This window comes from Elephantulus edwardii, unplaced genomic scaffold, assembly GCF_000299155.1.
Source record: "Elephantulus edwardii isolate Elephantulus edwardi_28Jun2011 unplaced genomic scaffold, EleEdw1.0 scaffold00055, whole genome shotgun sequence".
Taxonomy (NCBI): Eukaryota; Metazoa; Chordata; class Mammalia; order Macroscelidea; family Macroscelididae; genus Elephantulus; species Elephantulus edwardii.
The window spans coordinates 422,582-438,542 of NW_006399805.1; the positions used below are offsets into that span (position 1 = coordinate 422,582).

A 15,961-nucleotide genomic window follows, 5' to 3' on the forward strand; every position below is an offset into this window, starting at 1 on the left:
ATGAGTCGCAAGCGACTCGACGGCACATAACAACAACAACCTATAACACACATCCCCTTTCCCTATGTATCTTCCCTCTGGCTTCCACAGCAGCCTTAAGTTGCCCTTTCCCACCTGGCTCCATTCACTAAAAGCTAGTGTTTTTCTTTCCTGTCCAGTCTGTAAGGCAGGAGGTAAGGGCCTCTGGCCTCATCCCCTTCCTCAAGAATGAGGATGGCTGTTGTGTATTGCGAGTTTTATTTGCTTAGTTTGTTGCGTAATTAAAGTATGCAAAATAAAGAAGATGACATAAAAAAAAGAAACTCAAGAAAACCTCCTTCTTCGATTTCCTTGGATTCTAAACCCCTCCACCCTGTGTCCACCCCAACTCAAGAGAGCCCTTTGTGTGTGTCAAACAAGGAAATAGGTGTCAGCCTGCAAAACTTGAGGAATATTATAAGGCCTCAAATATGTGCATTATGTACATACCCTGTTAGATTTTCATGTTTATGGAAATGCCACTGAAGCCAAAATCTGCTTGAAATCCTGCAGGTTCAGCCTGTCCAGCTCGGCCTTCGATTGGCCTACCTGACCCCGGTGAGGCGGGCTTGCTCAGTGTAATTGATGCGCGTGACGAGCGACTGCTTCTGTCTGTCTTCCCCCCTCCTCATTTATTTATTTTTTTTTTTCCCCCAGCGATAGCTATGGTTACCACGTCTTTCTCCGCCTCCCTCCACTTACAAAGAAGACGACTGTTCATTGGTTGTTTGTCACCAAGGCGGTCAGCGATTGGTCAGAGTGAGCCCGGGCGCTCCCCTACCTCCCTGTTCTCCCTGGGTCTCCTGAGGAGCCCAGGAAGGAGCCTCCGCTGGTACTGCCGAGCCGGGGGCCGTCGGGACCGGGCTGCGGCAATCGTTAGCGGGTCATGTCGGCCGGCCAGGGCTGGGACAGGAACCGCCGGAGGGGAGGAGGCGCCGCAGGCGGCGGCGCTAGTGGAGGTAGCGGGGCCAGCGGGGGCAGTGGGAGCAGCGGGGGTCGGGGAACCGGCCAGCTCAACCGCTTCGTGCAACTCTCCGGACGACCACACCTGCCAGGTGAGTCGTGGGCCGCAGTCTTGGCGGCGTGCGGGCGCGGCGGGAAGGGACCCTCTCTGGCTTGCTTTTCCTTGGGAAGAGGAAAGACAGGCCCTGTGCGTAGCCGAGGGAGTGGGGGGCCAGAGAGGAAGGAAAGGAAGGTGTCTTCGAGGTCAGGGAGGCGCCCGGGGCGCCACGAAGCGCAGGTGTTTTTGTTGTGCGGGGAAGTCTGCGAGAGTTGTGTTTGCTCCGAGAAGGAGAGGCGGCTGTCTCGGTGACATTCCCAAATGTTTCGCGTACTCGGCTCCCAGTCTCCTCCCCTTCTGCAGTTTGATCTTGTACAAGAAAGACGTTGGCGCCTAACTCTGGGGAATGTTTGAAAAAAAAAAAAAAGGATTTTAGGTCGAGGGAGGAGGCGTGGGTGGGGGAGAGAAGAGTATTCTATAAAAAGTGATTTTTGGGAAAAAAGTGAAAAATCACCCCAAATGTATGAGACTTAGGCTTTCTGAAACGGAAGGAAGGAGGAGAAAGTGGGGTTTGGTGGGGTGAAGGATGGAGGGAACCCGGGACCCAGGATTGGAGAAACGAGTGGACTTACTCCTGTTTTGGAATGTCCAGGAACAGAATGGATAGTGGTGCCTGGACTTTGAAAGAGGTGAAGGTGAAGATCGAGAATGACTTAGTGACAGAATGATACGGGGTCTTTGATACAAACCCCCTCCCAGCAAACCAGAGCCGCTGAGAATTGGGAAAATGACCCCCTCCCGCAGTTATTTCAGACATTTTGGCCTAGAATTTCTGATCCTTGGGTTCTCCTTACTTAAAAGCACAAAGAAACAAATCATTACACATGTGAGGCGATGTTTCAAGGCCACAGAGTTAAGATGATTCAGTATAGAATGAAATAACAGAAGATATTAAATATTGTGTGGGACAATTTTATTTTTACCGTGAGGAGAACTAACAGGAAGGGTGCGTTTACTCTGCTTTCATGTGAGTAGTGTTAATTGGATGATACCAGTGATATATTTGCTCAGCAGATGAGTTTTAAGAACGTGATGGTTTTTTAAATGTATGTACTACTACACTGCACACTTTTCAGTATTTAACAGAAATAATTATTTGAAAAACAGTGTATATGAGCTTTATACGTAAACCAGTATAAAGTAAAAGTTTTATTTAAATGAAAAAAAAAGTTTTGTGATGATTTTGAAATTAACAAAAGGGATTTTGCATATTCAATGAGACATTTGCTTGCTTACTTGTGATAAAATACTGATTTGTACTAGAAATGTACACTAATCCTTTTAGATGTACCATGAAAATTGAGCCATTTAGAGGTTATTAAATATATGCAAAAATTTGGGACTCATGATAACCTCAGACTGGGCATCATGTTATTGTTGTTTGATGCTGTCGAAGCTCCAGCCAACACTCTCCACCATGGGTGCCCATTACCACGATTGGCACCTCACTGTCAACAGTCTTCAGCATCACAGCAACCACGAGTTACCTCTGTACAGCAACACACAGACCAGTGCTATCCCACCTAGAAGAATGTTTGACAGGAAGACAGTTTGAACCTGGCTGAGGGCCACCAGTAAAATCACCCATCTTCGGCTTGGTAGCATAGCTTCCTTTCCACTAGGCCAACGTAGCTCTCTCTCGGTCGTCGTCATTGTAGAAGTGCTAAAAAATATGTGATCTTAAAAAGGAAAAAAAAATTCAAAAAGAGGACTTTTTCTTACTCTAAATTAACAAAAACATTGGTTTTTGTGTCTTGACGTTTTAGAAGGGACATTTCTCATCATAAGCTCTCACGACTTTGCTCTCTACTGCATTCTTAAGGGTTTTGATCTTAGATTGATTACAATTAGATTAATTACAATGGCTTCAAGAAGGGCATTCCTATGCTTTAAGAACCTGGTTTGAAGTATTGCCTCACTGTTACCACCTGAGGGCAGTAGAAGCCATCCATGATTTGACTTGGGGTTTAGAAAGTTAATTATTTCTGTATTTGCTTAGCCTACCAGGCCAGGAACAGCCATTTGCCCAGAGGTGTGGATAACTGTGGCTAAACGGTGAATTTGAGATGTGGGTTCATTAGCTGCTGACTAATACTCCGTTTTTTCTTCACCGAGAAGGCATCTTTTTTACCCAATCTCAAAATTAGAAAACATCTGAAATCTCACTAGGTAACTTTGATATTGTTTCACATGAGTTCTTTTATCCTTCCAGCTATTTACTTTCTCTCTCTCTCTCTTTGATCGAGAAACTTAGCTTTGAAAGATTTACAAAGATTTTAGGTGGCAGAGAGGAGTAAGATTATCTAGGCTTGTTTTATGGCAGACCCTAAAGGTAAAACATTATTTTAAGTTTTCATTTTAAGTTATGCTGGAATGACTTTATCTCTCCTTTGAACCCTAATCTCCCTTTTCATCTTTCTCTACCAAGACTTCCAAATAATGAGAAATGTAGAACCCGCTCTTACTTTCTACAACCTGCTCAGCCCCCAGTGAAACAAGACAAAAGACTACACTCATCATGATGTAATCTCTCTTTTTCAGTCATACTATTGTCATCCGTCCAGTTAAGCACACTTGAAACTATTGCATTGTCCTAAACATTGCCCACTCCCTTGCCCTTCAGATGTGATCAGTTTCCAAGTCTCATTTATTTTACTTCTGTCCATATTGCTATTACCTTCACTTAGGTCTACAGTAGCTTTCTAAGTAGTCCTCTGCTTCTATTTCTGACCTCTGATTTTATTTATTTTACTTTTTTTGTCGTTGTGAAACATACATATAACAAAACATTGGCCATTTAAATGATTTCTAAGGGTATAATTCACAGACACTACCATCACCATGATCCATTTCCAAATATTTTTCATCCCCCTAAACACAAACTAGGAATCACTGATGGCCTAGTGGCAAGAAGCTGCACTGCTATCCTGAAGGCATATGGTTAGAATCCACTGGCTGCTCCACAGGAGAAGGACGGGCAATCTCCTTCTGTGTAATTACCTGCCTCTGACAACCTACTGGAGGACGGTCAGCTGTGGGTTGGTTCCAACTCTACAGTACACAGCAAACACAAACTCATAGCAACAGTATGTACAGTAGCACTTAACCCTGCCCTATCCCAAGCCAATCTCACTGCTTCCAGCACACCTACTCCTGTTTCCCTGTTGCTGTGGCAGTCCATCTCCTTCTAGATCTTCTCTTTTTTTTTTTAAGCTAAACAAGCTTTATTAAGTGGTCTCTTGGATGGGATTCCTTGGTCTGCAGAGAGAGAAACAGGCAGAGGGACAGACCAGGGAAATACCGCACCCTAAGGTGGATTAGACTGTGACAGTGATTACCAATCGTGGTAATGGGTACCCATGGTGAACAGTGTTGGCTGGAGCTTCCCAACTAAAACAAGCCTGGAAGCAGGAGCGGCATCCACTCCTGAAATGGCTTGCCTCTGGAAACTCTATGTATGAACAGTGCTCAGGCTTTTCCTTCATAGGGTCGCTATGAGTCGTCTATGACTTGACGGCACCAAACAACAACAACAACAAGGTGGATTAGGGCAGGTTTTATAGTAAGGGTCTTTAGGGAGGGAACAGAGGGACATTGCATTGTGGTTTAGCCAGGTGGAGGGAATGGAGGGGCACTCCATGGTATTTGAGGCTGTTTACTCCCTTTGTTAACATATTGATATTCCTTGAATCCTTTGTTCTCCCTTTGACTGGTCCAGGCCTGACATCCCAGCCTCTTTAGTGAGGAAAAAGGGTGAAGTATTCTTTCTGGCTACTTTCTGCTGAACAGGGCGAAGATCTGGGGCTCAGAGGCTGGATTGGGATGGCCCAGGACCAGTAGCCAGGGGAGAATATTCATGTCACAGCAGCTGGTTCAAGTTATTAATGTCTTATAGATGTCTTGACACTATGTGAGCTGGTAGGTTCAAGAGAGAGATAGTGAGGGGTGCCACACTCGCCCTAAAAGAGAGCAGGGGCCCAACATGCCTCAACTCCTCTCCCGCGCTTTGCGCACCAGAATGTTAGGTCTTTGCACTGGACGTAAGACCAAGGACTCAAGGAAGCGACCCTAGATCTTCTTCTCTTAAACTGTCCCTTCATCCTTCCAGGCATGTCCTTCTCCAAGGACTGATCCTTCCTGTCAACATGCCCGAAGTATGTGAGACAGAGCTTCAAAATCCTTGCCTCTAAGGAACAACTTGGTTTCACCTTCTCCAGTATAAACCTGTTTGTTATCTTGGCAGTCCACAGATCTGTCTTGAAAAGGGTGAAACCAAGTTTCTCCTTGGAGGCAAGGCTTTTGAAGCTCCATCTCACATACTTTGGGCACATGGTCAGGAGGGAGCAGTCTTTGGAGGAAGGACACCATGCTTAGAAGGGTGGAGGAACAACACAAGAGAGAAGGACCCCACAGGTAACTTGATGGCACATGATGACAAGGGAGCTCCCTAGTGGCCTAATGGTAAGAAGCTTTCCTGAAATGCAGACACATGGTTCAAATCCACCAGCTGCTCTATGGGAGAAGGATGGGCAGTCTCCTCCCCTGCAATTTATTGTCTCTGAATACCTGCTGGAGTGTTAACTATGGCTTGGTTCCAACTTTGTAGCATACAGTAACTAGAGTAAAGACTGATGACACTGAGCATCTTTTCATCTACTTATTTGACATTTGTATATCTTTAGAGAAATTTCTATTAAATTGCTTTGCCCTTTTAAAAAAAATTGGTTGTCTTTTTGTTGAGTTGAGGGGTTCTTTATATGTTCAGGTTATTAAACCCTTATGAATATATAATTAACCAGATATTTTTTCCAATGCCCTAATTTTTATAGTGCACCTTTTGCAGTCACAAATCAGTTCTCATTTCTGGCGAGCTCTAGTGGCCTAGTGGCAAGATGCTGCACTGCAATCCCAGAGGTGTGTGGTTCAAATCCACCAGATGCTTTGCTGGAAAAGGAGGAACAATCTCCTCCTGTACCAGTCAAATCTGATTTGACGGTACACACACACACACTAAAAAAAATAAAAAATATCAGTTCTCATTTCTGATGACAATTCTTTACGATCTTTTCATTACTTTTAGGATAAGGCAGAAATCATTGATAAGCCTTGAAAGTACTGTGTGATTGACCTCTTTCTAGCCTTCACCTATCTGTACATCATGATTCTTGCTTTTTGATCTTTATCTTTTTTTTTTAAATCCATTAGCTTTATCACAAAGAGCTCTGGTAGCAGAATGGTTAAGCACTTGGCTCTTAACTAAAGGTTTCTTGTTTGAACCACAGCCACCCTGCAGGAGGAAGATGCAGCCTTGAAAGCCCTCTGGGGCCGTTCTACTCTGCCCTTGTAGGGTTGCTGTAAGTTGGTGATGAGTTTGGGTTGTAGGTAGGCTGATGGTGCTTCTTCCTGCCACAGGGCCCTTGAACATGTGGTTCCATCTTATTTTAACTTATGTTCTAGTGAATCTTCCCTTTATTACACTGGAGAATTTTTTTCCTCTTTTCCCAGAGAAGCCTTCTCTGGCCTGTTCTTACACACATTCATAGCATGTTGTTTTCCTCATGCAATTTTATAATTTTTGTGATTTTTTTATGCACATGGTTTGATATTTCTTAAACACACGTGTGCACAACCACAGACACACATAATTCTAAATACATTTGTATTGTAATGAGCAGTTAGTCTAGTGAACTTGATTAATTAGAATCGTTCATTCCTGCCTAGCCCCATTAACTCTGGACAAATGGGTAAAATCAAGTTCTTTAACAGGTAAAGTATCAAAACAATTACGAAATATCATCTTACCCTAGTAACAGTAGCAAAGTTCAACAGAGCAGCAAAGGACAAATGCTGGCTAGGCTGTGGAGAATTTGGAACTCTTATTCATTGTGGGAGTGTAAAATGGTGCAACCACTATGGAAGGCAGTGGGGTGCTTTTTAAAAAAGTTGCAAATAGAAATAGCATTTGACCCAGCAATTCCACTACGAGGAAGATAACCTAAAGAAACCAGAACTGCCACCCAAACAGATATATGCACACCTATGTATATTGCTGCTTTGTTCACAATAGCAGGGTTGGAAACAACCCAAGTGCCCATCAACAAATGAATGGATAGAGAAGCTCTGGTATATTTACACAATGGAATACTACACTGCACTTAAAAACAAGGAATTCATGAAATATTATACAAAATGGGTGACCCTGGGGGACATTATGCTGAGTGCAATATCTCAGCACAAACGGACAAATAATGCATAATGCCACTTTTATAAGACAGGATTGACTTGGGGTTTGGGGGGAAACTAAGAAAAGAGGGAATGAATAATGAGTACTGTTTCACTGAAACATGTGTGGGAAAGAACTTTTTAAAAGGAATATATGGTTAGGTTTTATTTGCGTTACAACAGTCCCGAATAAGAGGTACATAGCAAAGTGGACTGGGTAGGGGAGGGAGGGAGGTAAGGAATTGTGTAACAATGAAAGAATCTTTTTAAAGAGAAAAGTGAACTTGGGCTGGGGGATTGGGAGAAAAAGGTTCAACAATGAATTAATGGAAATCTAAGTTTTTTGTAAACTTTCGTTAAAGTGTCAGTAAAAAAGAAAAAAAAATTAAAAAACCCAAAACCAGGTAAAAGAAAGAACAAGATCCTCTATCCATGGTTACAGCACAAATAATTTTTTGTAAAGCCTTATTTGAGCAGCTTCTTGCTTTTCTGCTGTTTCCTAAAATACAGTAGTAATTATGTTATTTACCCAATAGACTACGAAATTTACCACTTATTAGTCATTTCTACTGACTAACATGTTTTCTTTAAAACCAGTAGAGGGCGGAAAGCAGTGCTTTCTGTAGAAGAGGAATCTGGAGGTAGAGTACCAGGGCGGAGGGTCAGTGCAACCAATTACTGTTGTCACTTCTCAGTGAATTTGATTAGATTCCATATGTAAGTTGGAGAAACAGTTAAACAGTGTTACAGCAGGAAAACTGATAGCAGAGGGGGAAAGGTAACAACTGGTGGAACCAGGTGAAAATAATACTGACCTCTGAAGTTAAAACGTAAAAGTAATAATACTGTTCATGGTACAAAAGAGCATGTGGTTCAAGGTACATTTTGCATCCACCTTTGACTTCTGCTTCTAGGCTGTTTTATCTTGAAGCAACCAAGATAATTGTTTGTGTGTGCACACCCATGTGTGTGAGAGAGAAAAGAGAAAAATGGACAATATAGCTTTCTTTTGTTTGGATATTGAAAAGAGTTAACAGTTTTTTGCTAATACAAGTAGTGATAGGATAAATGGCCCTGTAAATATTTGACTTTACACTCCAGTGGCTATATCTAGGAATATTCCTAGATGTGTAATTGCTGGGTCAGAAGTCATGTACTATTGACATTTTGATTGATATTTTCAAATTGTTCTCCATAGAGGTTTTGTCAGCATTAAGTCTGCTGAGTTTGCATGGTAACAGAGTAGTTTATCCAGCTTTTTTAAACTGTCAGTCTGACAAGTTTGTATTTCTAGTTGTGAAGGATTAAGCATATTTCTCAATAGTTATAAAATCTTTTATAGTCTTTATTTTGATTCCTTTTTCTATTGATTTCTTTCTTATTGTGTATTGGAATTCTGTTTTAATTGTGTCTTAGTTTTTCTTAAATATTCTTATTGCAGAGTTTGTCATTTGTTTTCTGACTTTGTTCATAGTATTTTTTCCCCTAGCAGATATTAAAAATATATTTAATTAGTCTCATGAATTCTAAGTTTTGTGTCATAAGAAAGGCCTTCTATTTTAATGCAGTTTCTAATTAAAATAAAAATTCTTTGTTTTCTGCTAGTACTTCTGGTTGCTTTTTTTCAGTCTTGAACTAAACCTTATTTAATATTTTTGAAAAGTGCAACCAGACTGTTCCTTAGGAGTAAGGATAGGAAGACATTGTCCCTCATACATTGGGCAAACGTATCGGAGATGATGACACAGGATAGGACAGGATTCAGGTCCGTTGTTCGTAGGGTCTCTGTGCATTGTACTCAGCCCAATGGCACTTAATAACAACAGATTAGAAGGGGCCAGTCCCTGGAGGAGGACATCATTATCTCTGGTAAAGAAGAAAATCAGAAAGTAGGAGAAAGAAGACTCTTAAGCAAGTGAATCAACACAGTGGCTGCAACAGTAGCCTTAAAAGCATATTAGCAAGGAGCTTCGGTAGCCTAGTGAAGAAGCTGTGCTGCAAGGTTCGAATCCACTAGATGCTTCACTGGAGAGAGACAATCTCCTCCTGTGCCAGTCAGAGCCAACTCAGTGGTGCACACAAAAACAAATAAAAAACTCACATCAGCAGTTGGGAGGTTGGCCAAGATCCAGCAGTGTTTTTTTTGTTCTCTTGGATGTAGGAGTGCTACATTACATGGAATCAAACAGTAACAGCAGTGTTAAAAAAGCTAATCATACATTTGTTTTTGTTATCGTTTGCTTTGTCTCTGCCCCCTACACTGTAATCATCTTTCTGAGTCATTTATGTCATAGGGAATCTTTAATGTAAGCATATACGCCCAGTCCTCAATTAATGAAAGTCCAACCAGGGTACTCCTTAGAGGTTAGGATGGTGTAAATTTGTCTCACACACTTTGGGTGTGTTAGGGGGAGCAAGTCTTTGAAAAAAGGCATCACGCTTGGAGAGTGAAATAGGAAGATCCTCAACAAGATGGATTGATGTGGTGACTGTAACAGTGGTCTCAAGTATATCAGATGATGAAGATGGCACATGACAGGGCACGTTTCAGACCTGTTGTTCAAAGGATGACTGTGAGTTGTATTAGATTTGACAGCACCCAAAACCAACATCCTTTGGCATTTCATGTTTATAACAGTATTTTTTAAAATGCGTTTGATTTTGTTCATTAGCAGCATACATCTGGCATTGTCATGAATGCAGGGTGGGAGGCAAGAATTGCACTGGCCAAAAAGGTAATGACTGTGTTGTTAGTCTGCTGGGTCGTGAATCTCAGTGTTTTTGCAGTGATGTTATGATATAATCTGGAAGTTATGTTAAGACATAGTTAATCATTTTATGATCAATATGATCATCTTCCATTTTCACATCATGCCCATTTTTAGTAACAGGCTAGTCTTTGGAACCTGATTTAACCTAACCAGTAAGAAGTGGATGGTGTTGAATTTTGTATTGTGACCCTGTGTGATAATTGTGACAGTTTTTATATAATAGGGGAATTTTCTCATTCTGATATCTGAGCTTGAGGACTAAGATGTGTCTGATTCAGGTCCTAGATTTTTCAGTCACTTGCTATGCATCTGATAGCTAGACAGTGAGTAAAGATGACAGAAGAATAATTGGTGCCTTTGAGTTGTGGTGTTGGAGAACAGCACTGAACATCCCATTGGGTGGTCAAAAGAACAAATATGTCTTGGAGAAGGTGTAGCCAGAGTGCTCTTTGGAGGCAAGAATGATGAGGCCTCACCTCATATACTTTGGGTATGCTGCTAGGAGGGGCTATTGCTTGGAGAAGGACATAGTGCTGAAAAGGGTGGAGGGTTGGCCAGTGAGAGGAGGACCTTTAACCAGGTGGATTGATGCGGTGACTGCCACAGTGGGCTTTTGTGTGTCAGGAAGTGTGAGGATGGTGCAGAATAGAATGGGGTTCAGATCTTTTGTTCATAGGGAAGTCTGGTAGTCTGTTCATCTGAGAGCTGGACAGTGAATAAGGATGACAGGAAAAGAATTGACGCTTTTGAGCTGTGATGTTGGAGAAGAGCACTGAACATCCCACGGATGGCCAAGAGAACAAACAGCTGTGTCTCGGAGAGAGTTCAGCTGAAGTGCTCTTTGGAGGCAAGAATGATTAGGCTTCACCGCACATACTTTGGACATGTTGCTAGGAGGTGCTATTCCTTGTAGAGGGACATGAGGCTGGGAAAGGTGGAGTGTCGGCAAAGCAGAGGAAGATTCTCAACAAGGTGGATTGATGCGGTGATTGCTGCATTGAGCTCTTGTGTATCAGGAGGTGTGTGGATGGTGCAGGATAGGACAGAATTCATATCTTTTGTTCATAGGGTCGCTATGATTTGTACTCGACTTGACAGCACCTAACAACTAACAACAGTTGGCACCATAATAGATGGAGAAGAGATTGTGATTGTTAACAATTTCAGCTTACTCAAGTTTCATAGTTAACACATTGGCACCAGCAGTCAGGAAATCAAAAGACAAATTACACTGGGAAAATCTACTGACAGGTACTTCTCCAGAGTGCTGAAGAGTAATAATGTCAGTCTGAAGACTAAGGTGCCCCTTAGACTAAGATATAAGACTTGTATAAGATATAAGTCTAGAGACTAAGCTGTGTCTTAGGGTAAGATATAAGTTCACTTACCTGTTGCTTACTTTTCTCAATCACATCACCTGTACGCCCACTATATTTGTAGCAGTGTCTTTTACCCTGACCCATGTGAAGATTTTGTTTTTCTGCTGATTGCATTTTCCCTTTCCATTTCTTTCTTGCACTCTGCCTGCTTATATTTAATTTCTGTTGCTTTAAAACAAAGGCTATACATTGCAAGTGAGGAAGTCACCCGTCTTTCTCCAGTGGAGCTGCTGATGGATTTGAACCACCAGAGAGGCACCCCTTTGCTTTAAGGCACAGATGCCTACAAACTGTGGCACCAGAGCTCCTTCTTGAACTAAAATCTCTTGAATTTTTTCAGTGGAAGCATCATAAATTTTGGTAAAGTTTATTGTTCTCCATCCTCTACCATCAGTATGATAAAAGAAATACAGCTCACTATTAAAATATGGAAAATTTGAAAAATTGAAGCAAAAATAAAAATAATTTATAGTGATTCCAATTAAAGACATTGAGGCCATGGTCTTCATGATTATTTGCTACACATCCGAGAGCTGGGCAAGTGATTAAGGGTGACAGAAGAAGAATCAGTGCTTTTGAGTTGTGGTGCTTGAGAAGAGTATTGAACATACCATGGATTGCCAAGAGAACAAACAGGTCTGTCCTGGAGAAGGTGAAATAAAATTGCTCATTGGAGGCAAGGATTTTGAAGCTCCATCTCACATACTTTGAGCATGTTGCCAAGAGGGACCAGTCCGTGGGGGAGGTCATTATGCTTGGAAGAGTGGAGGGACCACAAGCAGAGGAAGAACCTGGATGAGATGGATTGACCCAGTGTCTGGGGTCATAGGGGTAGGTGTGTCAGAAATGGTGAGACTGGCTCAAAATAGGCTTCAGAGCTATTGTGCATAGGGTCACTATGTATTGCAATAACTTGATGGCACGTAACAACAACATCAACATTTCAGGAGCTCTGATGACATTCCACAGGAAAATTGTACTGTAAACCCAAGGGCCATGCCTCTCTGGCAATTTGAATCCATCAGTGTTTCCTTGGGACGAAGAAGATGGGTAGTCTCCACCTGAGAAACCCAGTAGAAGGTCAGCTGTGAGTCAGTTCTGATTGTCAGCAGTGAGTTGATGTTAGCAATTTGATATTTGTCTTTAGATCCATGGAGTTGGCAGTTGAAGCCTACTAGCTGCTCCATAGCAGAAAGGTGAAGCAGTCTGCTCCTATAAAGATGTGTGCCCTCAGGAACCCTGTGGGGCACTTCTGCCCTGTGTTAGAGGGTTGCTTTGAGTCAGAATCAACCTCATAGCCATGAATTTGCTTAGTGATACATCTGTAAAGTTTTATTTAATACTATTTACATATCATCAGTAGTAACTTGAGATACTCTTTTAAATGTTTTACCCACAACCTTTGTTCATATTTTCTGTCATATTTTTTTTTGTTATTTTATTACATAAAGTCTCTTCCTCTTCAACTTGCCATGGAAATGACCTTTAGTTTCACCCCTACCTGACACTGAGTTTTACCAGCCAAGATTTTCAGAAAGACTAGATTCTCTTATTCATATTATTTTTCTCTTTAATCCACTGCAGTCTCACTTCTGCCTCTACCCTTCTGCTCAAGTTACTCTTGCTAAGGTAACAACTTTCTAATTACTAAATCTAGTAGATCTCTTGTAGTCTTATCTTACCTAACTTCTCTAGAATTCCATTTTGACCACCTCCTTTGCTAGTTCCTGGGATACATAATAAGAGTTCTCTAAAGAGCTCTCGGGGTTATCTTTTTGTATCTTGAACATCCCATTATTTCATTGTTTTTTTCTTTGCCTGCCTGATTAATACCTTCTAACTTTTGTATTTTCCCTGGGTAATGTCATTAATATCACAACAACTCCAACATCTGTCTTCAGCCTTTGCTTCTCATTTTGTTTTGCCAGTGGCTACTAGATATTTAACCCAAGTGCTTGGTAAGTACTTTAACATGTCCAGAAAGCAATCTTGTCACCTTTTTGCTAAACCCATTGTTCCTTCTGTGACTAATTTATTGACCACAATTAGTGACTCAACTTAGAAACCTGGGAGTCCCATTAGATTTCCTTCCTTTATCCCATGGCCACAGAGTTGTGCTAGTATCCTCTCCTTACTCTTGTACGTATCCCTTTCTACCTCTTCAGCCTCACTACTTTTATCTTTGATTTTGTATTTCAGCTATACAGAATTTATTTGTCCTTAATTGCCTTAAATTCTTCAACAAGGTAGGTTGGGGAAATGAAGTTGTTGGGTTTTTTAAATATCACAGTTTCATGATTCTCTAGATCCTATTTCTTCTTCTTGGTGTGCGCCAGTCTCTTCATTGTCTTCTCAGACTCACCCCAGTCTACACAATACTCCAAATATTTTTTCTATTATTTTTCCATACAAATATCTTAGTTTACTGTGTGTCTGGCCTGTCCAAGGTGTTTCGCAAACTTTCACTTATTTAAGCTCATAACCTTGTGAAGTAGTTTTTCATCCCCTTTTGTGACCAGAAAACTGTGGCATAGAGAGAATCCATATGATTTGCCCAAAGCTGATAGAGCTAATAAATGTTCGAGTTAGGATTCATACATGGAGTGACGTCAGAACCTATGCTACTTCCCCTCTGTCCTTTCCAAAGGATCAAAGTACTTTTTCTACTGAATTGCAATTATTTATTTACATTTGTATTTGTTCACTAGCAGTGGGTTTCTTGAAGACAAAATTAATGCTTTCTTGTTTGCCACACAAATACATAAAATAAAATAAAAAAACAAAACAAAAACATAAAATCATAATAATGGGCTTTTAGTAAATGTTTGTCAGGTTAATTAGTAATTGTCAATGCCCATAGTTTTCCTTGCATAAGAGTTGAGGTGAGATTGTTTTATGTTTGCTATGCTACGTGCTGTCAAGTTGGAATGGACTCAGAACTGACTCTCTACTGGGTTTTCAGAGGCTGTAAATTGCTCAGGACAGTTTTGCCCTTCTTTTTATTGCAGAGCAGCTGTTGGATTCGAACCACATGCCTTTGGGTTGGTCTTACAACTCCTTACCACTCATCTGGATGTATTTTCCAAGCCATGGTCTTTGCAATTACTGTGTATGGTTGAATAGTTACTAAGGGTAATAGAAGAAGAAATCAATGTCTTTGAGTTGTGATGCTGGAGAAAAGTACTGAACATACCATAGACTGCCAAGAGAAAACAGGTCAGTCTTGGAGAGGGTAAAATCAGGCTGCTGCTTGTAGGCAAGGATTTTGAAACATCATGTCACATATATTGTAAGGAAGAGCCAGTCCTTGGAGAAGGACATTGTGCTTGGAAGGGTAGAGGGACAGAGAAAAAGAGGAAGATCCCAGATGAGATGGATTGACACAATGATGGAGTAATAGGTATGGATGTGTCAGAGATGGTGAGATTGGCTCAGAATAGACAGGGTTCAGAGCTATTTTGCATAGGGTCACTACGAGTTGCAAGTGACTCGACAGTATGTAACAACAACAACAACATGGGAATTTAGCAAAGCTTTTGTACTGTTCTAAGTTCTTTGTTTAATTTTCTGTTGGATATTTACTAGAAATAGTTGTAGCATCCTTTCATCTATGTCTTGATTCTATCTTCTTGTGCCTTTTAAGAAAATTTATAATTCTCATCTTCTCAGGATATAGTCTAAGTATTGGAATAGCTGTTCATATGGAATTTCTATGTTCTACTCTTTGAGGAAGTGCAAAACTGCCTTTCAGAATGGTTGTACTAATTTACAGTCCCACCAGCAATGTGACAGAGTTCTTTTCTCACCACATCCTCTCCAACATTTATTTTATTATTTGCTGCCCTGTAAACTTTGCCACTGTTACTGGATTAGAGATGGTATCCCATTATGGTTTTGATTTGCATCTCTCTCTTATTGCCAGTGATTTTGAGCATTTCTTCATGTGCCTGTTTACCATTCAAATATTTTCCTCTGTGAAAATTCTTTCCGTGTCTTTTGCCCATTTTGTGATGTGTTATCAGTCTTTTTCTTGTTGGAGGCCCAGGTATATTCTATAAACTTTGTTATAAGACTCTTGTCTGAGATGGTATTACCAAATGTTTGTTCCCAGTTGGTAGGTTTTCTTTTCACCTCATTGAAAAAAGTTTTTGATGCACATATCAATTTAATCTTTAGAACGTCTTATTTATCAATTTTATCCTCTTCACATTGTGTATTTGTGGCTGTATTTGGCAGTCTCTTTATACCTTGGACTAGTGCTTCTAAGCTTGATCCCAGTTTGTCTCTTATGAACTTTATGGTTTTGGGCTTTACTCCCAGGTCTTTGATCCACCTTGGAATAGACCCTGAAAAAATGAGAACTGAGGCACAAACAGATATTTGTATACCAGTTTTCTTAGCAGCATTATTCACCATCACAAAAACATGAAAACAGCCCAAATGTCCCGACCACAAACAAATGGCTTAAGAAATTATGGTACATTCTCACAATGGAATACTATGCAGCACAC

General features: G+C 41.0%; 1 protein-coding gene across 1 annotated transcript in view; it reads left to right on the plus strand.

Moving 5' to 3' along the window:
- The first annotated feature begins 778 nt into the window (after nt 1–778).
- Nucleotides 779–15,961, plus strand: part of KLHDC10 (kelch domain containing 10) — a 71,847-nt gene continuing 56,664 nt past the window's right edge. Inside the window, exon 1 of the mRNA XM_006887122.1 lies at nt 779–1,073. Within this exon, the coding sequence (XP_006887184.1) occupies nt 905–1,073 (169 nt within the window). The 5' untranslated portion in view covers nt 779–904. The remainder of the gene's footprint in view (nt 1,074–15,961) is intronic.